The 27,747-nt window shown below is 40.8% G+C and overlaps 2 protein-coding genes across 7 annotated transcripts in view; one reads left to right on the forward strand and one right to left on the reverse strand.

The window, feature by feature from the left end:
* Nucleotides 1–27,551, reverse strand: Srsf4 (serine and arginine rich splicing factor 4). The gene is made up of 6 exons (XM_005317707.5): nt 27,266–27,551; nt 9,313–9,455; nt 8,301–8,413; nt 5,023–5,237; nt 1,613–1,702; nt 1–1,366 (listed from the first exon to the last, which is right to left on the reverse strand). The coding sequence occupies exons 1-6, from the start codon at nt 27,370–27,372 to the stop codon at nt 529–531; spliced, it is 1,506 nt and encodes a 501-aa protein (XP_005317764.1). The 5' UTR covers nt 27,373–27,551; the 3' UTR covers nt 1–528.
* The window catches only part of Ptpru (protein tyrosine phosphatase receptor type U), a 170,174-nt gene that overhangs the window by 20,407 nt on the left and 122,020 nt on the right, over nt 1–27,747 (forward strand). The gene's annotated exons all lie outside the window — the stretch shown is intronic.

Genomic DNA, 27,747 nt, shown 5'->3' on the forward strand with positions numbered 1-27,747 from the left:
TGGAACTCTACAGTTTATTTCCTATGGGTTACTGCAGGTATCAATTTTCCTCGACTGTGCTATTCACAACTTTGTTAGGTCCAAAAATATGAAACCAAAATGGTAGGAAACTGAAGACTTAGCACTTTCACTAAATGGCATACATCAAAGGGAGTCAATTCAAGGGCAAAAATGGTTGAACTCACCATACCTACCTATGCCATCATTCCAGCCTTAAAGCCGTCCAGGTGCCGAGCTCCCTGTGGGAAAGGCCAGGCCTGAGAGCCGAGGCATTTTGGATATTCTACTGTGGGCCATGAGGAAAGGGGGTTTTAAAGAATTTTTTTTTTTTTTTTCAGTCGAGCAGGAAGGCCTGGCGCCAGGAGGCTTTACTGAGAGGAAGCACTTAGATTTAACAATTATAGACACACCATTAGGGGAGTTAAAAATGTACAGCAGTGACGTAGGTTCTACTTCAATCACTTGTGCTACGGCTACCAAACATGTACAAAAGACTTCCCGGGTAGTTCCAGCCGTGGTTGTAGCCAGTTAGGACCTTGAGTGGGACCGAGATCGAGACCGGGAGGGCGACCTGGAAGCAGACCTGGATCGAGACTTGGACCGAGATCGGGTTTTTGAAGCTGACTTTGATCTGGAGCGTGATTCTGATGGCGGGTTTGGTTTCGATTTGGAATTGGATCTCGACCTGGACCGGGTCTCGGGGTTGGGGGCAGCAGCTTCACCCTCTCCTCTGCCTTCCCTCTGGGCAGACTCGGCCTTGGCATGTTCCCGCTCCTTTGACACGGAGCGAGATGGCGACCTGGACTGCGAACGGTCCTCTTCCTTCTTCTTTTTCTTGCTGCTGCTGCCGCCGCCTGACTTGCTGTCGCGCTTGCTGCTGCGCTTCCTGCTCCGCTCGCTCTTGCTGCGGCTGCGACTGCGGCTGCGGCTCTCCTCTCTGCTTCTCTTCCTGCCCTTCCTCTTGTCTTTGCTTTTGCTGCGGCTCCGGCTGCGGCTGCCCCCTTTGCTCCTGCTCCTGCTGTGGCTCCGGCTCTTGAGGAGGCTCTTCTCCTGGCTCCGGCCCTTCTCTTGGCTGCGGCTCCGGCTCCCGCGCTTCTCCTCCTCTACCCTCCGCTCCTGGCTGCGGCTCCTGCTTTTGCTCTTACTTTTATGGCGGCTGGGACTCCGGCTCTTGGGTTTCCCGGTGCTGTCACTGTTCTGGACTTTGTCTTCGGCGTGGTCTTTGCTCTTGCTGCGGCTCTTGTCGGCGCTGCGGCTGCGGCTGCGGCTCTTGTCATCCTTGCTGGGGCTCCTGCTTTTCTCCTTCTTGCTGCGGCTGCGGCTCTGGCTGCGGCTGCGGCTCTTGCTCCGGGAGTGGGAGCCTGACCTGAGGAGACACGGGGTGACGTCACTCCTCATGTAATCAGGAGAGGAACAGATCCGGGGCTCTGCGGAGCTCACCCCCCCAATATAAGAGCTAGCTGCCCCGGCGGAGGACGGTCTTCTGGACCCCCACAATTCTAATGTGGACCTGGAAAAGCCAGGCTGAGGGAGAAGGGCCACTCAGCTAAAACCCAAGGGAGACACGGTACAGTGCTCCTTGCCGACACCGGCGTGCCCCAGGCAGACCCACCTGGACCGGGATCGGCTCTTAGAATGACTGCTTTTGCTACTGCCACTTCGGCTTCTGCTCTTCCGGGAATGTCTGCTCCGAGAGCGAGACCTGTGGGGAGAAAAAAAATTGTTCTTAAAATTGCTGATGAAGGGCTGATTTAGATTCAACCAAGACATTCTTTCAGTTGTCTGGGCACACTCACCATGTGGTCTAGGCCCACAGGCCCAGTCCCCGGAAAACACTAAAGTTTGTCCCACCTCTGATCTGGAGCCCACAGCTCCCCTGCCTTTGCTGGGTTCCTTATCTCCACCAACACTACTGTGATTTGCCCAGTTCCTCACACCAGAGGCCTGTGATCCCTGACCCCAACTCTCACTCCCTGATGTCTTGCCTCCTCCACCTTCTGCCATTTACCTGTGGCCTCTGTGTGCATCACCCTTCCCTGCCGCCATGAGGGCCTCCCATGTGCCTTTCTGCAAATGCTTCTGCCCTTCACCTGCCCCTCTCTGCCTCACTGTGACTTATTTATTTATTTGTTTATTTATATGGTTCTGGAGATTGAACCCAGTGGTGCTTAACTACTGGGCCACATCTCATCCTCAGCCCTTTTTATTTTTTTTTATTTTTATTTTTTTTAATATTTATTTTTTAGTTCTCGGCGGACACAATATCTTTGTTGGTATGTGGTGCTGAGGATCGAACCCGGGCCGCACGCATGCCAGGCGAGCGCGCTACCGCTTGAGCCACATCCCCAGCCCCTGCCCTTTTTATTTTTAAACAGGGACTTGCTAAGTTGCTGAGGCTGTCTTTGGACTTATAATCTTCCTGCCTCAGCCTCCTGACCTGCTGGGATTACAGGCTGGTGCCACTGTGCTCGGCCACAGAGCACTTGTAAAAAGACAGACTCTCCAAAAGCTTTAGAAAACCTTTAGCAAGTCCAGACTGTGGACTTTCACTATTCCTACTGATGGTGACCAGTGTTCCTTAGGGAAATGACTTATCCCAGGTGCAGGGCAGGAAGCACACAAGATGGGCCTAGAACATCTCACTGTGACAGGCAGGAAAGTGTTCAGAGCCTCCTGGGCACCATCACCTATGAAGGACTTTTGCCAAAAATGTCTTAAGTTGTATCTTACTCCAGCCTCTATAGAGCTCCCTCTCAGCTTATAGGAAGTCCAGGGAAGAAGCTCTTAGTACCATGACACCAAGAAGAAACAGATCAATCCAGAATGTGGGACAGTATTAAAAAGCTTAAAAATAAAAGGAAAGGGGCCGGGGTTATGGCTCAGTGGCAGAGCACTTGCCTACCATCTGTGAGGCACTAGGTTCAATCAAATAAATAGACAACTTTACTTTATTTGTAAAATAAATACATATCCCCTGCAACACAAAACAAGGTCTGTTCCGGGGTGGGGAAAAAAACAAAACAAAACAAAAAAGCGGTGGGGAGGATTATTGGGGGAAAAATGGTAGGCCTGTTCCAGGGTAAAAAGATTTAACCCTTTGCATTGAATCCTGGTCAGGATAACAAAACATCCATGGAGCAACTAGGGAGGCATGAATATGACTTGGATATTAGGTGACTGATGAAATTACACACTGTTCATGTATTTAGCCAAGAACCTAGAACTGTGGTCCATCATCTTTAGAGACAAATGTATGGGGTATAAAGTGCTATAATTTCTGCACTTTTTCAAATGTAAAATGTATACTGTGTATAAAAACACATATACAAGCTGAGTGTGGTGGCATATACCTTCAATCCTAGCAGCTCAGGAAGCTGAGACAAGAGGATTGCCAAGTTCAATGCCAGCCTCAGCATTGGTGAGGTGCTAAGCAACTCAGTGAGATCCTGTCTCTAAATAAATTATGAAACATGGCTAGGGACATGGCTCAGTGGTTGAATGCCCCTGAGTTCAATCCCTGGTACCAAAACCCACCCCCCCAAAACATATACAAGCATGTATATGGGGGGAGGAGAGAGAACAAAGGCAAAAATACTGTTAAAGCCAGAAGGAGGGGAATACAGGTATTTGTGAACTAGTCTTTTATGTCAGAATAAAGTTTTGTGGGAGCCTGGCACAGTGGCACATGCCTATAATCCCAGAGGAGGAGGATCATGAGTTCAAAACCAGCCTTAGCAATAGCGAGGCACTAAGCAACTTGGTGAGACTCTGTTTCCAAATAAAACACAAAAAGGGCTGGGGATATGGCTCAGAGCCCCTGAGTTCAATCTCTGGCACCCCTGCCCTGCAAAAAAGGTATGGGGAAATAATAAAAGTGCATAAAAATCAAACAAGACATGGATGGCTGAAGACACAGGAATCAACCTGAAAGATTCCACTGGCTATAGACAGAACATCTGAGGATTAAAATATTATGATGAAACATCAAACACACGTGTAAGAACTCATTCCTAATGATTCTAAGTGATTACCCTCATCAATTTTGGAAGCTGCTAGGTGACACTAACATTCTACAAGTTGGTGAAGTTAGGATGGCTCAGGATGACAATTCCTGAGCATACTGAGTGATGACTCACAAGTAGGATGTAAAAATAGATCCCATAAACTGTATGACACAAAGTATACACAAAGTGTTACTAACAAAGTGGTCCTGCTAAAATATGTCCTTTCTCTAATGCCTCGATATAATTTTAGCTGGGCATGGTGGTACACAACTAAGATTCTAGCCTGCTCAGGAGGCTGAGGTTGGAGAACCTCAAGTTTGAGGTCAGCCCCACAGCCCCAGCAACTTAACAAGGTTAAAAAGGATCACAGATATAGCCCAGTGGTACAACACCCCAGGTCTTCAAGAACACCCTTACTTCTGCTAGAACAACCCCTTCTGCCCCACCACATCTACCCACTGTCTCTAATCCATCTTTTCGGATCAGCTTCTATAACATATCCTTAGGGAAGCCCCAGCCAAGTCTCCAGATTGGCGTGCTATATTTCCTTCAAAAAACCCGTCTCAATGGCAATTATTTGCTTAATTTCTGTCTTCTCTCCAGGGCAGAGATCAGATTTGTTTTGCTCACCACTGTTTCCCAGATGCTTAGTTCCATGCCTGGCCTGTTGGCAGAGCAACTGCCAAATACAATAGTCTCTACTCTTGAGTAGCTGTTGTAACCAAGGAACCAGGGGCCATGTATGTCCCCCAGTCACCATATGATGGGGGCCCCCAGAAGAAAGGTAAAAGGCCACTGATTTCCTGCCTTAGAAAAGGGACTTTACTTCTGTTTGTACTCATGATGTACGAAGAGTTCAGGAGTTTTACAAATAAATGTTCAGTTCAAAGTACTTAGTTATTGAACCACATGTAATCATGCTGCTCAGGACCCAAAGGGGGAACATCAGTGGATCACCTGTGTGCTCATTAATGAACAGATGTGATAGCCAACACACAAAACACATTCTCAACAGTACCTTGAATGACTACGGCTCCTGGAGTAAGACCGGCGCCGTCTAGAACCTGGCTTGTCTTCAACTAATCTGATTTTTCTGCCATTGACTTCAGTTCCATCCAACTTTTCCAAAGCTCTTTTCATATCAGAATAAGATACAAATTCAATCACCCCTTCATTTTTTCGTCCCTTGTGAGCATCTGCATACGTCACTTCTCCTGCCTGACGCATATAATCCTAAAGAAAAAAATAAAATTCTTGAATATTAGGACACATTTTGCCAAAATATTTAATGTAATCATTGTAGTGAAATTTTCTTTTAAGAAATATGAGCTTCCCACAGAATAAACTTTATGCTGAAATATTTCCATCTAACCTCCAACTACCCATTGAGATTTAAGCACTAGGCATTAAGTAGTCGGTAGAGACAAATAAGTATGAAAATTTTCAACTGGGCATGGTGGCACATGTCTATAATTCCAGCGACTCAGAAGGCTGACCCAGGAGGATCACAAGTTTGAGGCCAGCCCCAGCAACTTAAGCTTAATCAAGATCCTGTTTCACTATAAAAATAAAAAATAAAAAGGGTTGGGGATGTAGCCCAGTAGTAAAGCATCCCTAAGTTTAATCCTCAACACCAAAAACAAATTAAGAGAAATTTTCTTTAACTAAAAGTTTATATATTCATAGATAATTTTATTTAACTATAATTTTCTAAATTTTATAATGGCAAGTTCTTTGTTTACAGAAGCTCATGTCACTATATTTAAGTTAGGTCTTTTACATTTCACCATATATCTATGTTTGAAAACGTACAGATATTGGCAAAATATAAGCAAATCCATAGGAATTATAAAAACTGTTACATTGTCTTTTTTTAAAAATATTTTTAAAATTTATTTTTTAGTTTTCGGCAGACCCAACATCTTTGTTTGTATGTGGTGCTGAGGACTGAACTCGGCCACACGCATGCCAGGCGAGCGAGCTACCGCTTGAGCCACATTCCCAGCCCTTACATTGTCTTTTTAATGAAAGTCTAAAAGGCAACAGAACTCTATTTCTTCTCTGGTTGAAAGTGGCATGACCATCCATGTCCCATCATGACCACAAGTCTCTTTCCTCATTCTCTTTCAGGACTCAATATGGTCCAGTGAGAGAATATAACTAGGGCTGGGGATGTGGCTCAAGCGGTAGCGCGCTCGCCTGGCATGCATGCAGCCCGGGTTCGATCCTCAGCACCACATACCAACAAAGATGTTGTGTCCGCCGAGAACTAAACAATAAAACATTAAAAATTCTCTCTCTCTCTCTCTCTCACTCTCTCTAAAAAAAAAAAAAAAAAAAAAAAAAGCTCTTTAAAAAAAAAAAAAAGAGAGAATATAACTAAGCAATAAATACAGGCCAATGGCTAGATAAAGGAAGATACAATTAGTGTTTAAAAAAGAATATAAAGGGGCTGGGGAGGTGGCTCAAGCGGTAGCGCGCTCGCCTAGCATGCGTGCGGCCCGGGTTCGATCCTCAGCAGCACCATATACCAACAAAGATGTTGTGTCCGCCGAGAACTAAGAAAAAATAAATAAATGTTAAAATTCTCTCTAAAAAAAAAAAAAAAAAAAAAAAAAAAAAAAAAAAAGAATATAAAATTTGGGTGAAATTGTAAACTTGAGCTTACTGCTAGCTTTCCCTCATTTCTTTTTTCTATTTTTTTTTTTTTTTTTTGTACTAGGGATTGGACCCAAGGGTGCTTTACTATTGAGCTACTTCCCCAGTACTTTCAAAATTTTGAGACAGGGACTTGCTAAATTGCTAAGGCTGATGTCAATAATGTTGTGATCCTCCTGCCTCCCGAGTCTGGGATTACAGGCTTGCACCACCGTGCCTTTTCCCCATATTTCTTTATATGTAATACAAATACTTGACAGGTATTTGTGGGATGAATACATTCAATGCTTTCATTTTGTGTGTTTCTTTCCTGATTACAGTTACAAACACTGAATATACTTAAATATATTCTTTGCTCACTACATCATAAACATGCTTACATGTTTCAATATAAACAGTTTCGTAACTGCCTAATACATTTTCTAGGATTTCCAAACATGCTTACATGTTTCAATATAAACAATTTCATAACTCCCTAATACATTTTCTAGGATTTCCCAACTTTTGATACTTTTAGGTTATACCCAGTTCTTTGCTATTATTCATAATCCAGTCAAGAACATCTCTGTACAAGAATGTCTTTATTCAGCAGAATCATCTGCAGGAGAAGGGGTTCTGGGCAAAAGGGAGGGAGCCATCCAGACTGGGATACACCTGATGGTAAATGAGGATGCTGGTCACAGACCAAGACTGGGGCTGCTCTGGCCATGGGAGATATGAGGTCACTCTGGTGAAAGACCTGAAGAAAATCACTTACTTTTGAGTTATCCTGCCATATTTCCAAAGTAGTAATAGCTAACATATCAAATGCTTACCATACTGTACAGCAAGTATGTTTTAGGTAACTCAGTCCTAATTAAACCACATGAGGTATATAATCATCACCTCCATTTTACATATGTAGAAAATAAAATACAGAGAAGTTAAGTAAACTGCTCAAGGTCATTCAGGTAGTAATGATCTGGGGCCTGAACATAACCAGTAAAACCGAAACAGGAGTAACTGGGATATAGGTGTGTGCACAGTTCTTGGTTATACCTTAATTTTTAAAAATATTTTGTTGTAGATGGACAACAACTTCATTTTGTTTGTTTATTTATTTATTTGGTGCTGAGGATCACACCCAGTGCCTCACACATGTGAGGCAGGCGCTCTGCGCTGAGCCACAACCCCAGCCCTAGACCTTGATTTTTTGATACCAAAATTATTTCAAGATAAATATTCCCTAAAAATTGAATAAGCCTTATGAAAGAACATAGGTTAGATAGTCAATTTCACCTACGCAGATCCATACTGGAAACTGAAATAAATTTCCATGTTATATGTCTCCAGAAGCATTGGGGGTTCTACCTTTTCTTTTTATGATGAGAAATCACACTAGAATCTCTCTATAATACTGTCTACTGAGGAACATTTCACATAACATATTTGTCTTTAGAGCAATGGTCTAATAATAGTTTGAGTGAAATTCTGATATATTCCTATGGAAGCTTTAATTGGAGAATTTCCAAATATCTACTGAAGCTTTCAAACCTGTAACACCCTCACACCTGTGTATGCCTAGGCCCTCAAAAATTTACCTGTTTCCTAATTTAATGTCTGCTTAACTTTACCCCAGAAAGTTAGTGAGGCCCAAACCTTTAGATCTTGCCAGCTGCATCGACTTGACAAATTCTCCACAATAAGTCTGTACTCTGTTCGGGTAGGAGGGCCATATTTATCTCGGCCACTTCTTCTATACCCATATCCACCTTTGGAAGGTTCAAATAAATAGGATTACTTCAATGGAGGAAAAGGAAAAGATGACATAGCACATACTTCTCTTAAAATATATTATTTACCCCCCCAACCTCAAACAATAGCACATATACTTTAACCCTAGCCCCACCCTTAATTCTAAACTAGATTTTTAAAAAGCTATCAGTTAAATCTGAAAACTTAATTTACAAAGTTGTAAGCATATATTCATTAATATTTATATTTAAAATTAACATGCATAAATTAAAAACTATTAACAATTTAGAAATAAGTAACCAAACTACTAAAACAGTTACTATTGTTACTCACAGTGATTAAAGTTTTTGAAAATATTTTATATATATATATAAAAAAAGATTTTCAGGCACCTATTTCAGTTTAATCTCATCTGTGTCTAACCCTTGGGATCCTCACCACCCAGGTCTAATGGGGAAAGGTTGCGGTCGTCACATGGCTTCCTGTTTTTGGTCAGCCAAGGGCCACAAAGGTTCAAAGAGCCACGCATGGAAAGGTAACCCAAGGTCAGCAAATGGAACAGGCAGTCATCTTAGCCTCAAAGGATTCTTTTAATTAAAACATTGAGGTCTTAGTTAAATCTATGTTAAACAATTGCATTACAGAGAAAAAAAAAAAAAAACAACAAAAACACAAATATACATCATTAAACATATTTATAAAGTATTAAAACAAGAAATGTCATTAATTTAATTAAAATTAAACATTATCAAAGGTTTATTTGCAGTCTATATTTAAAAAGATATACAACTTATGAAACAAGTGCTTTAAACATTGATACAACTAAATATAAGATTAATTAATTAATTACTGTAACAAATTAACATTTAATAACAAAAGCATGTCATTGATACAAATGTGCCCTTTAAATGCTTACTGCGTCCAGAACCGTAACTGCCGTCTCTCCGGGGGCCGCGGGCATGCTCAACAATTACTCGCTCACCACAAAGGTCTTTGCCATTCAGTTCATAAACAGCATCATCTGCATCACGCAGATCATCAAACTCCACAAAACCATATCTATAAGAGAGCAAACAAAATTCAGGTTGGCCTCAGTTTGACACCCAGCTTCACATTCAAGAGAAAGCAATGAGGTTCATGCTTAGCAAAGGTTAGGTGGGTTTTGCAAACTAAGGGTCAAATTTATCTCCTCTTTAGATGAACCCACTTTGCTTTGTGCCAACAGGCACTGCAACAGGTAGGGACACTTCTCAAAGTAGACCCCTATTTTTCTAGCAGGAGGCTGGCTAAATGTACTAAGAAAACTTCTTTTGTTCCCCCAAGTAGTTGGAGACAAGAGTAAAGACTTTGAAGGGATGTTTGGTAAAAGGCAACAAAATATTGAACTCCACAAGATTGAATGTTTGCTCTTCAAAACATCACATAAAAGCTCATCTTTTCTTATTTTTAAAAGCAATATCTAAGAGAACAATTAGACCTACACGCAGGCACTGTTGTAAATCACATCTGAAGTAGCATAGCAGGTAAAAAAAAAATCACAGTACCTTAATCTCAGTGAAAGAAAAAAAAAAAAAATCCTGTTCCTCTATCCAAACAAGTAAGTCACAATCAAGAGTCCTACGAATTAACTGTTTTACAAATTATTTGTGGGGAAAAAAAAAATCTGGAGCTATTTACTTCCTGTGAGACTCCAAATTCATTTTAGAAATTTTAGACAGACTGAAGTTCTCTGAAATCTATATACAACCATGAAAACTTCTTTACATTGTATAGCTAGGAATTCCCCAGCAAAGAGATATGGTGGTTTAGCACACATCCAAAAGAAAACAACCCCCCCAAATCCTATTAATGCCTACTACAGAGTACAATTTGTAAATTAAAGCACAAAATTTGCAAGATACTTAAAGCAAAGTTAAACACACACTAAACATTTAGTTTGGCCTAATACAAACTCTGAAGTCTTGCTTTGTGACTGCTGCCTATTATTTAAAAACCAAAAAACAATCTTACTGATCCTACCTAATCACAAAGGAAAGTTACAAGACTAGGTTCACAGGCAGACACTGACTAGTGTTCTTCTGCATATAAACATGCTGATACTAGAAACAGGCTACAAGACTTGCCAGAGAGTTACCCAGCCTGCTATGGAGAAAAAATTATTCCAGTTTCCAGTTTCTCCCACATGTAATGTTGTATTGGTAACATATTAACCGAGAGAACTCAGATTGCTGAAATCGAGTTATTTTCTATTTCATATAAGAGTCTCTCATGGTGATAATGCTAGGTTACAAGGCATAGGTCACAGCTTTGAGGGGTTCTTTATGTTGAAATATCTGAGTAGAAACTAGAAGTCAGTCAATCTCAACTCCATTAAAAATCAAAACAGACACACCCATTTATCTAATAAGTGTTCTAATGTTCTGCATAAAAGACAATCCAGAAGACACCTGGCCCAATTTACAGGATGTAAAATCTTTATCACGCTTCCATAGGCTGGAATTGCTGAGCAGTTTAGTAAGAATAATTGGAACATGCTGTTGTGTTTGACAAGACAAGTAAACCCTCTCCAAATCACTGACTTCTTGTGCTCAAAAGTGCTTTAGTCACTAAAAATCCATAATAGATAACATGTTATGGTTGCTTTCTCCTTTCCTAGGTAAAATGAATCAACAGGAAAGCTGCCCTATTATTTTCAAAGATAAAAAATTTTAGAAGCAATAAAAAACCAAATTTAACTATGTTGGTTTATCAAAAGATATTTATAATCCCTCTAATTAGATCATAAAATGCCCCCCGCCAAAGCCCTCCCAAGACCAGTCTTGGGGTCTGGCGTCTGCCCTGCCTGCAGTATCCACTGTTCAATGCCATGTGGGAGCCTGACACCATGTAGCAAGGGATGAGAGAACATTCCTCACAGGCATGATGAAATGGTCTTCGTTCCCTTAAGACATTGGGTACCACTCAATGACCAGAACAGATCTGGCCCAAGATCAGAAGAGCACTGACTCCTGAGGATTAAACAAATACATCACAGAAAAATCTAAATTGTTTTATTCCAAAGAGTTAAGTTTATAACTATTCAGGGGTCCTGGAATGCAAGACCCTAATCTCTGCAGGGCAACCCAAGCTGCAAACCCAGCTATTGGGGAGGTCAAGTGATCCTTCCGTCAGACCCACACAAGAATGCACATTCGCATGAAGACCATCCTGCTCCAAGGCTTCAGGCAGAACTCACTCCAACCTTTCAGGGAAAGTAAGGACAATCTATTCAGTGGAGGCACAGTTATTTAAAAATAAAAATTAATACTCTGATAGATCCATCTCTCTACAATCTGAGGCTGAAGCTGCAGTAAGGCTCAATTTGCCAATAAAACTTTCCTGAGTTGTAGGAACAATTTGTGATGTTAGAGGAAAATAGCCCCTACAACCTTTCTGTGATATATTTTTCTAAAAAGTCCCAATAAGTGGGTCACTTAGGAGCCATATTATGGTGAGTATCCCAGTCACTTATTAAAACAGCTAACTTAAGATCCAACTTATTTCACAGAAAAATCTGTGAAAAGCCACAAAATGTATGAAAAATTTTAATGTCAAAATCCAGTCCAAGGATCAAATCAGGTACTAGACTGCCACCTCTCTCTGCCCACTGGCCATGTTGGACGGCTTTAGAAGAGTAAAACAAAAATCCTCCCACACAACAAATGAGACCCAAGAGGGACTCCTGTTCTGAGAATAAAACAAACACCAGATCAGTGTGTGGTTGTGTCTACTACGTTAATTGTTTATTTAGATCTGCTTTTCTTGAATGTACAATGAGCGGGTCCCCCAAATAAAGCAGGAAGACTACATAGTAACAATAAAATGTTACCTATCACTTATTAAATAATCTCTTACACTAGAAAATGTTACCTTATTTATTATCAATAGCACCTAAGAGCCAGGTACTATTATTATTAGCCCTGTTTCACAGATGAGGAAACTAAAGCACAAAGTTAAATAACTTGCATAAAAATCCCAGCAGAGCTGGCATTCAAATTCGGAGTCTGTGGTCTGATACCAGAGCTTACACTCATCACCATTAAGACTAGAGCAGCAAGCACTGGTCTATGCTTTACTCCTGATTCTTTTAGAAATCAACTCTGAACATATATTTAATCATTTCACTTCTTTGGGTCTTAGTTTATTTGTGAAATGGAAGTGCTGTATTATATATTTCTAAGGACTGTCCTAACAATATGATAGATGGAATGTTAAAATGCACACTCCTTTGGATTAAGAATAGACAATGTAAGCTCTAAAATTTGACTGGACTGGACCAAGATGGTAGCACCAGAGGTATACAAAAGTAACAGATAGTCAGGATAAATCTAGTCATCATCTAAAAAATATTTAAAAATCATGGGTCTCAAGTTTAAACATTTTAACTATCTTTGATTTAAATTTTAATGCCTTCAGAAAACAATGCTTATACTAGTAACTAACCTCAGAGAATCTTAAACAAAAAACCTAACTAAATACTACTCCCTTTGTGCTTTGTAGCAAATAACATGAAACTAACCTCTTCTCTCAAAAAGTACTTTTTTTGAATCTTTTGTCTAAGCAGGGAGGGATATAAAATGCATATGTGGATTACACATACTTTACTATATGTATGCATGTGTCTGTATTGCACATATGCCAATCTCTGGTGGGACTTATGGACATGCCTTACAAAATAACCTGACAGGTAAGTTTAACTGCAGACATCCTTCCTCTTCTGCTCTATTAAAAATGAACAGCTTTCAATAATTCTAGCAGGAGAATGAAAAGGATATGAAGAAATGGTGAATGAATCTTAGACAAAAATAAAAAACTCTTGTACAGAAGGAATTGACATAAGCACAAACAGCCCTGTGATATGCCTCGCCTTACGCAGATGCTACGCCTTCCGATCATTCTCCTTCTCCTTCGTATGTGAAAGAACAGAAAGCAGGGCCTTACCACTAAATGCACAATACTCTTCAATTAAATGAAACAAAAACCAAACAACAACAAAAACCTCCTTTCTTCAACATTTTCCATTGACCACCCAAACTTCCCTCTGGGCATGTTCTATCCTGCCAAATTTAGTCAAAAGAATGAAGGGAAGAGTTACTTTCTCTTGTGACTCTCACCAAGTCTAGACAGGTACCTGATACCACAAAGCAAAGCCACAATACCTTATGTGGGCTGTTCTAAACTCAAGTCCATTCTTATCCCTGCCCAACGCTCTACTCCCCTTCATGCCACAGCTGATGTCAGGTCATCAGTCAGATCTCTGAAGGCACAACTGGAATGACATTTTCAAACTAAGGAACTCCAAGCCTTCCATTTTAGAAATGTGAATGTCACTCTACCCTGAATCATTGCCTAACAGGCCTTCTCTTATCCTAATACCTGATCCCAGTGGTCTCGGACACCACCAGGCCTGTCCTTTTCTCTATATGTTCTACTTAAGAGGATGTGGAGTTTACCTCACCCTCTCCAGAATGGCTTAGCTTCTAACCATCTTCACTAAACAGGGAGCCTAGAGAACAGTCTCATCTAAGAAATGATGAATGGGGTTTGCTCTGGAGATGGGTCATTAATGGCTGATTGGGCAGGGTGTGACTGAGGGGGTGCTTGATACCAAAACCTGCAGGGCAGTGGACATGAGGAGCGGGGAAAGCAAGCCTCCATGCGTGACCATGGTCACCCACCAACACTGCTTACCGAGGGGCATGCCTTGGATGTTCTTTCTATAAGGAAAATGTGCCCCTTTCCACGGTGGATCTCCGCTCACCTTTGTCCTAAAACTGTGCCACATGCTTTTCTTTGTATGTGGACATGACAGTCCTCAGCCAACCATCAGCAGGATGTGAGTTTTGTTTTCCCAATGTGGTGAGCCATTCCCACATTCACTCATTTCCTTGTAAGAACCGAACCTCTCCATGGCTGGTCAGGATTAGGGATGTTGCTGTAGCCAAGGAAAAATTTTCATCTGTTGAAGTTAACCCACGGGGTGGCTTGAACCCTCAATCTAGAGCCAGTAGCACTGTATTTTAAGGGCAGAGCCCTTAATCTACCCTGAAAGAAATGGCATTCAGTGAACAGGAATTGAACAGCTTTCTTTCAAAGCACTCAGTGATGGTCCTATGATTCAGCTAACTTGGTCTCATGAGGTGAAAAAAGTTAGGACATATTGGTAGGACAGTAATAAAAACAGTAATTCTCACTGCATAAAGTGCTTGGAAACCTGTCGAACAAAGGCAGTTCTGCAACCAACTAGTGCTCACGTGAGGCCAACTCAGAGAAAAGCTTGTAAGAATAGTGTGACTGCCCCCCAATTCCAGAGGTCTGCAACATTCCAGGGAACCAGCGGTGAAGCCCTCAAAGTAGAATTAACCAGTGTCACATATACATCTTGGGAGCAATGATCATGGTTGCAATCTGACTTGCCTGGTAACAGAGGGGTGTTAACCCACAACTGGAAGCTGCTACCACATGAATAGATTCCTGAGATCCTTTCCTATCCTGAGACAGGAAGGAGGCTGCTCTGGACTTTCTGGCCTCCCTTTCTTTAGTCTCAGAGGAGGGAGGGCCATCAAGGCCACCCGGAGAAGGTGGATGACTTACCCGTGCTCACTGAGTGGCAGAGCTGGGGTGCGACTTCAGGGCTCACCATTACCCAGTCTGGGGCTCTTTTCACGTCGGCAAACTGGCAGTTCCCGCACACCAAGAGCTCTCTGATTAGAGCTAGTGTGGATTCCTGGTCTGCAAACGGTTGGCCACAGCTCAGTCTGCACTTGATCTTTCCCCACCTTCAAAGAAGAAAACCTACCTCATGATTCCTCTCTTCCAGATCCCCTGATTATCTAATTCACTCCCAAAAACATTGCAATCACTTTTGACTACTCCTCCCTGGTCCCCACTGGATTTATTGCCAAGTTCTATAGTTTTCTCATCTTACTGGACCTTCAGAACTGTCTCCACCTGTTTGAACAATTTACATATATCTAGGCTATAGCTACTTTTACTTATCAACTTGTCTCTTTATTGTAGTAGGGAAAACTAATTGCTAAAGCATTCTTTTGCTTAGAGGTCTATAACGACTCCTAAGTATCTCTGTTTATATCATTTTCTAAACTTGAAACACCTTCACTACACAGTGAATCATTTCAAATCTTCCTTATGCTTGAGAATTATGTCTTTCATGAAGCCTCAGAAACTTGCATAATTATTTCTAGCACTTCACCTTCATATTTTACATGGCAATATTTTGTGGCTTTTCAAGCCTTGTTCTTTTTTCCTCTGTGCTTATCTTCTCATTTGATTATGAGCCCTTCCATAAAAAAGACTAGTATCTTTTGAGTATTTAACAGAGTGGCACACAGTAAATAATTTATTTCATTCCTATTTCATAACTTATGTGAAGAATGTATTATTATTTTTTCCATTTTACAATGAGAAAACTGAGGCTTAGAAAGGCTGAGCAACTTGCTTATTGTCAAGAAGCTCATAGGTGGCAGGACTGAATTTGAACCCAGACTGAGACTAATACCCCAGCTCTAAAACCACAAGGTCTCAGGACCCTTTAAAGGCAATCAGCCTCTCCTTTTCTCCCAGTCCTGAGTACAACCTTTTTCATTTAACAAATGCTGCTGTTTGATTAATGATGACCTAACTTCAGATAAGCCAGGTTGAAGTACAGTCTTCTAAGTGGGGTGAAGTCTCCAGAGGGAAAAAAAATAAAACACAAAAAAACTGGGGGCAGGATAAAGCACCTCTAAGCTGGGGATATGTGACAACCAGGTTACTTTCACTCTTGTCTTTTGGTTCCCATTAGCCAGTGTCAGCCATCTGGTCCTTCCGAAAACATGTGTGGGTTCAGAACATAATAGACTAGAAGAATAGAGGAAAAATAAGATTATTCTGTGCAGTCCCCATCCTGGAGGTCCCACATCAACCCCTGGAGTCTGGCTTTGGTTCTAAGGCTCAGCAAAAATTAGACCAGTGTAGAGGGGATAAGGGTTGGACTTAGTTGTGGCGGATGTGAGTGGAGATCAACAATATTATATATTTTAAGATGCATTTAGTTTTGCAATAAATGGCGACTGGGACCAAAATAGTTAAATATGAATGATGGGAGGAAAAAATGGGTCAGAAATCAAAGAATACTAGAAGGCTTACAAACTTTCAACCATGAAGATTACAGCAGCAACCAGATGATACACATCTAAGATCTGATTTAATTTTGACTAATCCCAACTACTACTAATATGACTACTCTAGCCCAGTTGGACTCTTTCCTTCTTGGAACTCCTTTGTATAACAACTCCTATTTTTTAACATTTTACAATGTATCACACTAAATGCTTTACACACATTATATCATTCAATTTTCACAACTCTGATATTTACTGTAATCTCACAGAAGAAACTGACTTGAAGCAGTTTCGTAACTTGCCAAGGCTACTTCAAACACCCCAGGAGTCTTCAAATCCAGATCCTAACCTAAAACCTATACTCTCATCATGCTCTGCTATCCCCCTATACACCAGTAGAAAGACGTGGCCCAGAAGACCAGAGTTTGAGAAACATGAGCTCTGGCAGCCAGCACAGAAAATCCATTTCATCAAGTTATATGTAGTGGCCTGTAAGACAAATACCTACATGTCTAACCACAGCTTATGAAAACTTTTAAATGCCAAGGAAACACCATTTCCATATCTGATATATGTGATTACTAATGAGTTATGAATGTTTATTCTCTAATAAACTACTAGTGGAACCAAACCTATAATTTAACTATCACAATTTTAACACCAGTCCAGGGAAATAGAGAAATGTACCATCATTAAGAAACCTGTATCCTAGCAAGGAGAACACAAATATATTAGCTGGAAAATTAAATTTACTTTCCTTCCTTTCTCATGGAGTAAACTATTTGTTGAAAAACCCCCTAATGATGAAAAAACAATCAAACTCCAAGTCCATGCTGCTGAGTTCACATTGCAGATACCGGCCCATCTCTAAAGGAACAATCACATTTTGGGATACGGAAACAGAAACATTCAGTGTCCTAAGAAGTAAATAATAAAAATTGCTCCAGAATAGGAGGTGGAGGGGAATGTATATAATTTGGATTGAGTATTATTTTGTAACCATTCTAAAAGCCTATCTGCCAACTTATTTAAATTACCCAAAACTGTTTAAAAAATGAGTTAGGAGAGTTGGGGGATGGCTCAGTGTGAAAGCACTTGCCTAACCCTGGTTTCATCCCCACTACCATAAAAAAAAAAGCAAAACTGTTTGCTGGCTATTTCACTTTTACTAGGCAGTCACCGTATTTCTATCCTACAAAATGGAACTACCCAGAAAGCAACACACTTGTGAATACTTTGTAGATCAAACTATCATAATCATAACCCCACCCCCTTCAGGTCACAACTGAATATATTATTTTGATGTTTTCAAAGTCAACATGGCTGCTTTCTTTAAAGAGGGGCACACAATCACATCTGTGTCCATTTTAATTTTTTGACACTTACCAACATGAAGGATAAGTGAAATTAAAAGTTCTCACAAAAAAAGGGGCTCAACTATTCTCTAATACCACACCAAAGTTCATGAAGACAAATTAAAAATAAGTTTAAAGAACTCAAAGAGCTGGGTGTGTTGTTGTAGGTCTATAATCCCAGCTTCTTGGGAGCTGAGGCTAGAGGACAGTCAAAAGTTTTAGGCCAGCCTCAGCTATTTAATAACAAGACCCTGTCTCAAAAAAAAAAAAAAAAAAAAAAAAAAAAAAGTTGGGGTTCAATGATAAAAGCACCCCTGGGTTCAGTTTCTAGCACCAAACAAAGAACTGAAGAAATGAAAATCCCATTACCAATCTACAATATAACCCTTGGGATATAAAATAGAATCAACAAAATTGTTACTACTAACTGAAATAAAGGCTTGTGCTCAGCCATACCACTACCCAATTCCAAACCACAGCTACAAATGAAGGCAGTTTACACTTACCTCTAAAACAACACAAAGAGCAGGTTGCCAGGTGTTAAAGTCTCATAAGGTTATGCCTCTGGGACCATCTTGGATGTTCACACGTCCCTCTTAACTGTCCCTGGACTGCAGTGTGTTTCTTCTTTTTCATTCTTAGTTTTGGTTAGAGATGCCAGTCCCATGCTATTTCTTGGGGATGTCATTTCCTTGAAATTGGCCATTTCACCATTTTAATGAACTTCTCAAATTCTTGGGTTGAGTCTCATTTCACCCACATAAACCTATTCTCAAGTCCTGACTATCTGGCCCAGGCCTCTGTTGCCCCTCTTTATTCCTCAAAGCTGACTTCAAAGTTCCCACCTTCTGTCTTCCTCCTCTCTCTCTAGTCTTGGAGTTGCTTGTGACAGTCCGTCTCCTTTCTAGCATACAGGCCTAAAGACATTGTCTGTGTGTGTGTGGGTCCTCTGGTGAAGGAATAAAAAGTCTTTAAAGTGCTTCCTCAGGTATTATCACCTGCAGTTTGGAGACTTCTGACCTGGGAGACCTTCATCTACACAGAGGAAAGTCATGCAGGGCATTTCCTCAAAATATGAAAATTCAGAGCACTGACTGCTCACTTTTGAGATACTCTAAGGCCAGAAGCCCTAGGATGAGGACACAGGGAACATTTGCTGGTATATATCCTACCCCAGTCAGCACTGACAAAGCTGATGCCACCTTATGGTTCTTCAAAAAGAAGCCCAAGAGAAGGATCACTAGCAGTCTCCATCCAGGGCCAATATTATAAAAAGTGCCACCAATCTCACTTGTGGCAATAACTTATCAGCTAGCTGGAAGCCTCTACAGAAAGACTATAGGCTGAACAGGCTAGGAAACCCGAACTATACTCTCATTCTTGGAGGCAAGTCCCAAAAGGACAGGACTGAACCATTTAGAGGGAAACAGCATTAGCAAGGCTCTGACTGCGGCTGCCCATGCTATACTGAGGGATGTGAATAAAAATGATCTTCAGTTCTCAGAACTGTCAACAGTTCATTATGTAACCCTGGGCCAATCACTTAATAACTCTATGCCTGTTTCCCTCTTAGCGCCAACTAGGGACAACACTTGTTTGTAAAGTGCTTTGATAAAGTCAGTTGAAAAATAGTATAATTGCACTGTAAATATTTTCTACAATTTTGTTAAAATTTCAGTGTTAGTTTACAAATTTATAGATACCACCCCCAATAGTATTCTCTCAGATTTGGGAACATCTTTCTTCTGAAGAGCTCAGAGTAAACTGGGTTACCTGGAAGCATCCAAAATACCGGGAGCCTAAACCATACATTATCATCCAGTTTTGTTCCTATCTTTTAAGAAGGAATAAATACTTCACATGGCCCCTTTATTCATACAGTATCTTGATGAGGAAGAGAGGAACAAGCTATTAAACTGAGAAATGGGGGGTTTAAAATGATTTGACCAAATAGTTACAAATGATGTTTATTCATACCCCAAGTTGACCAGGTTTCCAGGTCCAAGGAGAAGGGGTTTGGAGACTGGGAAATTTATGCTGAGAATATTTGGTCACAGTATATGGTCATGTTTTTTAGTACTGATTTTTCAGTATGACAAGAAATTCTAAATCACTCATGTCTTAGGGCAAAAAAGTAACATCTAATAAACTTGTTTATTAACTTGATCATATTTTGTAATAGTCATACTACTAATAAAGCAATGATAGAATGCTTCTTAATCTAGAATCCTATTTCTCATTATTTATTACTCAAGAAAAAGTTCCTAATTAAAACATACAAGATCTTTTTCACCTGTTAAAGTAGCAAAGCTCCCCCCCCCTTCCTTTTGGAGACAGAGTCTCCATATGTTTGGCAGACTGGCCTGCAACTCCTAGGCTCAAGCAATCCTCCAAAGCAGCTAGAACTAGAGGCCCACAATAACACACCTAGCTAGAGTAGCAAAAATGTTAAATAATACTGATGCTCAATGCTGGTGAGGCAGCCTTGATGTGTGCATGCTTAGACACTGCTGGCATAAATGTAACTGAAGCAGCTTTTCTGAAATTTATTTGGTTATATAACTGAGAGCCTTGAATATGCTCATTTCTGCTGTAACACATGAATTTTACTCCATGCAATGTATCCTAATACATAATAAAGAATGCAAAGACATATACATGTGATATCCATCATCATTATTTGTAATAGCAAGAATTAAGAGTCAACCTAGGAGGAATGGTTAAGTAAACCATGATTCAGTCATACAATGGATTTTGGGCAGCTGACAAGGAATGTTAATGTAATAGAAAAAAATACATAAGATAAACTAATTTAAAAAAAGGAGGGGGATATAAAATTGCACACATGGTAAAAGAATTCTTAATGATACCTCTTTTCCAATTCATGCTTTCACACTAAAGTATCTACAAAACTACATTCATTTTTGAATCAAAGTAATTTTTAAAAAAAAATTTCTTGAACTTTGTTATATTTGGTAGGCTAAATGGCTAAGTCTTAAAAGCTGCAAGGTGACATCCTCATATATAAATTTAAATATTCAAATTGAAAAAAATGTTTAAAAAATTATAATACAGGGTAATGGAGAATTCAGAAAAATAGAGTTCTTAAAATATGGCAGAATAAAATAGAAATACCATTTGTCTAGAGGGTGATGGAAAGCAATAGCTAGCAAAAGACATAATAAAAACATAGATATGCTGACTCCAAAAGCCTACTTTCAGGAATATGCCCTGAGTAATCACAAATGTTACAAAGAGTTACATAAAAAACATTTATCAGTGTTATATATGCACAGAATAATGAAAAACCAAAGATACTCTAAAAGTCTTCCAATATGCACCTGCCCTCCTATTTCAATACTGGGGATTGAATGAACCCAGGGGCCCTCTACCACTGAGCTGTATTATTAACCCTTTAAATTTTTTTAAATTTTATTTCGAGACATGGGCTCATTGAACTGCTGAGGCTAGTCTCTAACTTGCAATTCTCCTGCCTTAGCCACCAGAGTTTCTGGGCTTGAGATAACAGGCATGCACCACTGCTTTTAATTATATATGTTAAGTAGCATTTATATGGGAATTCTACATAACCATTAAACAGGTTGTAGGGCTGGGGCTATAGCTCAGTGGTATAGTGCCTGCTTCACACCTGTAAGGCTCAGGGTTCAATTCTCAGCACCACATAAAAATAAAGATACTATGTCCAACTACAACTTAAAAAAAAAAAAAAAGAAACAGGTTTTAGGGACTGGATGTGAAGCTCAAACACAGAGCATTTGCTTAACATGTATGAGGTCCTGGGACCAATCCCCAGCACCTCAAAAATAAAAGGGTTGGCTGGGGATGTGGCTCAAGCGGTAGCACGCTCGCCTGGTATGCGTGTGGCCCAGGTTCGATCCTAAGCACCACATACAAACAGAGATGTTGTGTCCACTGAGAACTAATAAATAAATATTTAAAAAAAAAATAAATAAAAAATAAAAGGGTTGTTGGAGAACATATTATTAACAACAACAACAAAAAGAGTAGAGAGTGCGGGCACAGTGGCACATGTCTGTAATCCCACCAATTCGGGAGGCTGAGGCAGGAGGACTGTGAGTTCAAAGCCAGCCTTAGCAACTTAGTGAAATACTCAGTGAGACCCTATCTCTAAAAGGGGTGGGGATATGGCCCAGTGGTTAAGTGCTCCTGGTACCAAAAAAAAAAAAAAAAAAAAAAAGAAATGAAAAACAAAACAAAAAGAGCAGAGGCTGAGGGTGACAGGCATAAAAGTGTGTGTGTGTGAGATGTGTTGAAAACAAACCAAATGGGGCTGGGGATGTGGCTCAAGTGGTAGCGCGCTCGCCTGGCATGCGTACGGCCCAGGTTCGATCCTCAGCACCACATACCAACAAAGATGTTGTGTTCGCCGAAAACTAAAAAAATAAATATTAAAAAGTTCTCTCTCTCTCCCTTAAAAAAAAAAAGAAAACCAAATACCCAAAATACAGAGAGGGTCAACTTTCAGTGATTTTTTTTTTTGTCCTTCTCTATATTAAAAAAAATATGTTAGGGGCTGGGGCTGTAGTTCAGTGGTAGAGCACTTGCCTAGCATGCACAAAGCACTGGATCCTCAGCACCACATAAAAAAATGAATAAAATAAAGGCATTCTGTCCATCTACAACTACAATTTTTTTTTTTTTAAAGTTACAATAGGGCTGGGGATGTGGCTCAGCGGTAACTCGCTCGCCTGGCATGCACGGGGTGCTGGGTTCGATCCTCAGCACCATATAAAAATGAAATAAAGATGTTGTGTCCACTGAAAACTGAAAAATAAATATTAAAAAATTCTCTCTCTTAAAAAATAGTTACAATAAACATGTAAATTTTTAATAATCAAAAGTAAATATGTGCTGTTTTGAAATGTTAAAATACAAATGAATGGGTTTAATTTTAACTATGTATAAACAGAGTTGTTCAAACATTCCTTTAAACAAAACTATGTTTAAAGTTTTCTAGATATTCATAAAACTTATGCATAATCAAATGCTTTACTTTTCTTAACACAGACTCAAAATGCTTGTTGTACTTGGAACATTATTCCTGAGATTTGCAGAATGGCCTATGAATGAAAAGGTGGTGGGCTCCCTAAAAGATTAGTGTTCGCTTTGCATCATTACCATAAAAATGATAAAGCATTTATTTGCCATTGGCTCAACAAACTAGAAACTCATATCATGGAACATTATTTCTTTACTCTCTCTATAAAGGAAAAAACGAAAAAAATAACAAGTTCAGGAGAATGAAGTATAGGCTCTATGTCAGTTCTGTGATCAAGGACATACAGAACAGAACAATGACCCTACTCTCTGAAAGATTCTAAATATTAAAAAAATAAAAAGTCAAGGTGTATTTTACTTGAAGGAATTTTAAAGGTGAAAATGAAATTTCCCAACAATACTCAGATATCAAAAACCCAATCAAACAGATCACCACAAGAACTGAGAATTCTAGCTATGCACCACTTCACTGTAGTATGAAACACAGGCTGAAATTTACAGCTGAGTTTCTCTTGAGTTTTAATTAGTTAAAAAAGCTGGGCATGGTGGTGCACACCTGTAATCTCAGAGGCTCAGCAAGCTGAGGCAGCAGGATTGAGAGTCCAAAGTTAGCCTCAGCAATGGCCAGGTACTAAGGAACTCAGTGGGACTCTATCTCTAAATAAAATACAAAAAAGGGATGGGATGTGTCTCAGTGCCCCCAAGTTCAATCCCCGGTATGCACCCCCCCCAAAAAAAAACCTGAAAAAAAAGAAAAAGAAAACCTCACCAATTTGTGAGTTTACTTTTTCAGCTGCTAAGCAGGTAAATAATTTTAAATGTAATAAAGGTATACTAATTAATAAAAATATGGAAAAATTAAGTTATAAAGATCTGAAACCACAAAATTCTGTGGAAGAGAAACTACTAAAAAGTCTTCCACATTTTACAAGAAAGTGATTTATTAATAAAAAAGAAAGTTAAAAAAAAAAGAAAAAAGAAAGTCCACCAAATCTACACATAATCAAAATCAGTAAAAGCACAAAGCTGAAAGGTATCAACAGGTGCTAACAGTATTGCTTCCATGACCCACTCCTAGGATTCCCCTGGGCCTTTCCTATGGCTGTCCCTCCGGACAGAGGCTCTTGCTGGTATAAATGCAGAAGGTAGGAATGTAGGAGATCTCAGCGGGATCTGGAATGGTCTATGCAACCCTGGGAGATCCTGTTTGTAGTCCTCAAGTGAACCATCTGTCTAGAAGTTCTCTAAAACAGAGGCAAGTTGCACCAGAGTTGCCTGGTTTCCATATAATGACAAACAACAACTACTGCATGCATACCCTCTCCCCATATCAGAAGTATACAGAACCCTTTCCTGGGCACCAAATCTCCTTTGGAGCTCATGTGCTTCCTAGTTTGGTCAACTTTCTATCATATATGTATTTCACATCTTATTTAATTCTAAAAATTTTGTACAACCCTTTAGCCTAACCCTTTTGACATAGCTAACACAAATTTGAACCCATTTGCAATTCTTCAAAGCCCTATCCATCCAAATTCTGTTTTGAATTTTATTTACTAATAATCAACAATCCAGACATATTCCAAGATCCTTCTCAGGTTCAGGATTATAAGCTTATAACATATAGTTAAATTGTGCCATCTTTTCATTTTGTACCTACTGTTTCTCTTTAGACTCCCCTGAATTTCTACCATCAAGTTCAGGATATTCTTGCTTCAACTACATTTTAATCATTGGTTCTCTTCCCAGAAATCATTTTCCTCTGCAATGATTCCTGAATGATGCTAGTGGTTGCCATTTGGGGATCGTCACACCTGTCTTTTGAATCCTTGACATGACTTCCCATTTTTTTTAAATGCTTATTTTTTAGTTATGGGTGGACACAATATCTTTTTATTTTTTATATTTATGTGGTGCTAAGATCGAACCAAGTGCCTCATGCATGCTAGACGAGCGCTCTACATCTGAGCCATAACAGCATCCCTGGCTTCCCATTCTTTATTTCAACAGGGACTTCTTATTATTCTCTTTTCAATTTTTTTTTTAGTTGGACACAATAGTTTTATTATTATGTGGTGGTGAGGATCGAACCCAGCACCTCAAATGGAGCCATAACCCCAGTCCTCAACATTAACTTATAATGGATTTCATGCTCATCATGGTTTAGCAGTATAAGTTTAAGCAGGAATAGTTACCTCAAAAAAAAAAAAAAAGACTCAGGTAATTAGGGCCCTGGAAGCTTTCTGGGTTGTGCAATCCCTCCTTCTTTGAATTCCTACCCATGATTTTGAACTTTTTGTGTTAAAAATCTTAATAATTGTTTCTTGTTTATTGTTAAATTTCTAGATCCTTCACGAGGTTCAATTCAAGGTAGATTAATACCAACTGCTCTTTATTGGAGTACTTCCTTATCGCCAATTACAATACATACTTATTTTTCTTCATTTTAAGCCCTAAGTCAATTCATTCTTCAAAGCCCATTTCAAAAAAATCTTTTCAAGCAAACTATTCCAAGTTTTACTTAAATTTAATTTAAAGGGAGAGCAAGCATCCTTAATTCAAAGTGCACATGTCAATACCTGATTTACTCCAGAACTCTCCTGATTGTCCTCAGTTCATTTAGCAGAGTACTGGGTATCTTAGTGGGTTATCAATACACTTGGTAGACGAATCAGTTTCCCTATTAACATCATTTCCAGCTCACTATCACCTTAGTCCAAATATGCTTTGTTATTAAAACACTAACAAGCTATGATGTCTCCTAAAAATTATGGACAAATCTCTTTCATTATAGAAAGAATTACTACTATAAGTCAAAGGCTTCACATTTATTATATCTGATCTTCCTTTTCCATATGAATGAGAAAACAGGTTCAGTGAAACCATTAACTTGCCCATACATATGTAAGTGGTAGAATCAATATTTGACTCCGGCCTATCTGGCTTCAAAAACCATGATTTCCCCACAAAAGTTATTCTGTCCACTTAGCTGGGAGTTTTTTTTCACATATATGTATCTCAATAACAAACCCCCCACTTTAGCATATTTCTTCAGAACTGAAAATTCTATTGTACCAAATGAATAATATTCTAAGCCTTGTATGTTAAAGCAATAACCCGCAGCAAGGTGATTCTTCCTAGCAATCATTTTGAAGGGGTTTTTTAAAGCTGCACAATTTGAGATTATGTTAACTACCAAGTTTTCCTTCCACATGCAATTTATACTAAGTTATCTTTCTTAACTCCCAAGTGTCAGTTATTATCGGGGAGTAAAGTGTAGTCATAGTAGACCTGTTGCAAAGTACTAGTGGCTTTTTAGTTTTGTTTTAAAGCCAAGGTTGAGTGGTCCAATACAGTCCCCCAGTGCTTTATGAATTTTTACATCCATGCCTTCCAAATCTACCATTTTCTAGTCCCCAGTTTTTCCTTTCTGAACAGGACTGACAAACCCATGTTTCCCCCTGACACTTGTACTCCTGCTGGCCCTGTTTTGCCAAAGCTCGTTAATAATACAAGTACAGACCATCCTGGGAGGTAGTAAATTGGCAATTTCCAGATGTGTGTCTCCACTTGTATTAACTAGTAGACGCATACACTAGCCAGGGTGGCCACTAGTCTTAACAAATTCTACAACAGCAAGGCAAATTTTTGGCAAGTTGGACAAGGGAAACTACAGTATGGAAACTTTGCACGAGTCTTCAAGTTAAAGCTTTAATTTGCCCTCATACAGGGAACGGTCAGGGCTTTCAGCGCGGCAAGACGATACTTTGGAAACTGTCACTAGACTACTCAAACTGCAATCTCCCGCCCAAAAAAAGTGTGGCACATGGCAAGTCTAAAAAGAGCCTCTCTCCAGAGATCCTGTCCTCGGGAAAGACGCGTTGTGACCGCCTGGTCCATTCGGCTGGAAAGAGGTTAAAAAGGGGCAGGAAATCCTGTTTGTTTATTTCCAGCAGTCCTCAGAGCGGGAAAGGCCGGTATCCACCCGGAGACGAACCAGGTCCCAGTCCCAGGGCCTGGGCAGGGAAAAGCCGGGCCTCCAGGGCGCTCGGAGTCCCAGCCCCACCTGGCTTCCTTCTCCCGGTCCCTCTCCGGTCCTCGCCAGCGCTCCCATTATCCTTCCACCACCCCCGCCCGCGCAGGCGCAGTGGGAGCGGGCCTACCCGCGCCCCCGAGGCGCCGCGACCATGGCGGAGCCGGAGCAGGCCGGCAGCGGCTCCCGCGAGGCAAGCGCCCCTCTCCGGTCCCGCGGCCTCCCCGCCACCACCGGGGCCCCGGCCCCCGCAGTCAGCCCCTCTTCCGCCCTCCTCACCCGTTCTTCAGATCCACCTCCAGGATCTTCCCGTAGCCCTTAAAGAAGCGCTCCACATCGCGCTCCCGGGCCTGGTAGCTCAGGCGGCCGATGTATACCCGCGGCATCCCGGCAACGGCGGTGGCGGCTGGCCCCGGCCCCGGCCCCCCTTAGGCGGCGGCCGGCGAAGCGAGAGCGCGGCGACGGCGGCAACGGGCAGGCGGCGGGACGGACGCAGCCGAACCCCGGCGACGTACGCGAGCACGCAGCTCGAGAGCGCGCGTCTCCGCTTCCCCCACCCTCCCCCCAGGCGGAGGGTAACGGGAGGGAGCGCGCGTTCGCTTCCCGCCCGGCCAGCGCTGGGGGCGTGGCCTCCCCGGGGGCGCGCCGACGGGGGGCGGAGCGAGATGATCGACAGCTGGCGCCGGCCGCCCGGGCTCCGGCACGTTCTCTCGCGAGCTTGTTGTGGCGCCTGCGCCACTTTCTGCAGCTTTCCGGTTCGC

Source organism: Ictidomys tridecemlineatus, chromosome 11 (genome assembly GCF_052094955.1).
Source record: "Ictidomys tridecemlineatus isolate mIctTri1 chromosome 11, mIctTri1.hap1, whole genome shotgun sequence".
In the NCBI taxonomy this organism is placed as follows: domain Eukaryota; kingdom Metazoa; phylum Chordata; class Mammalia; order Rodentia; family Sciuridae; genus Ictidomys; species Ictidomys tridecemlineatus.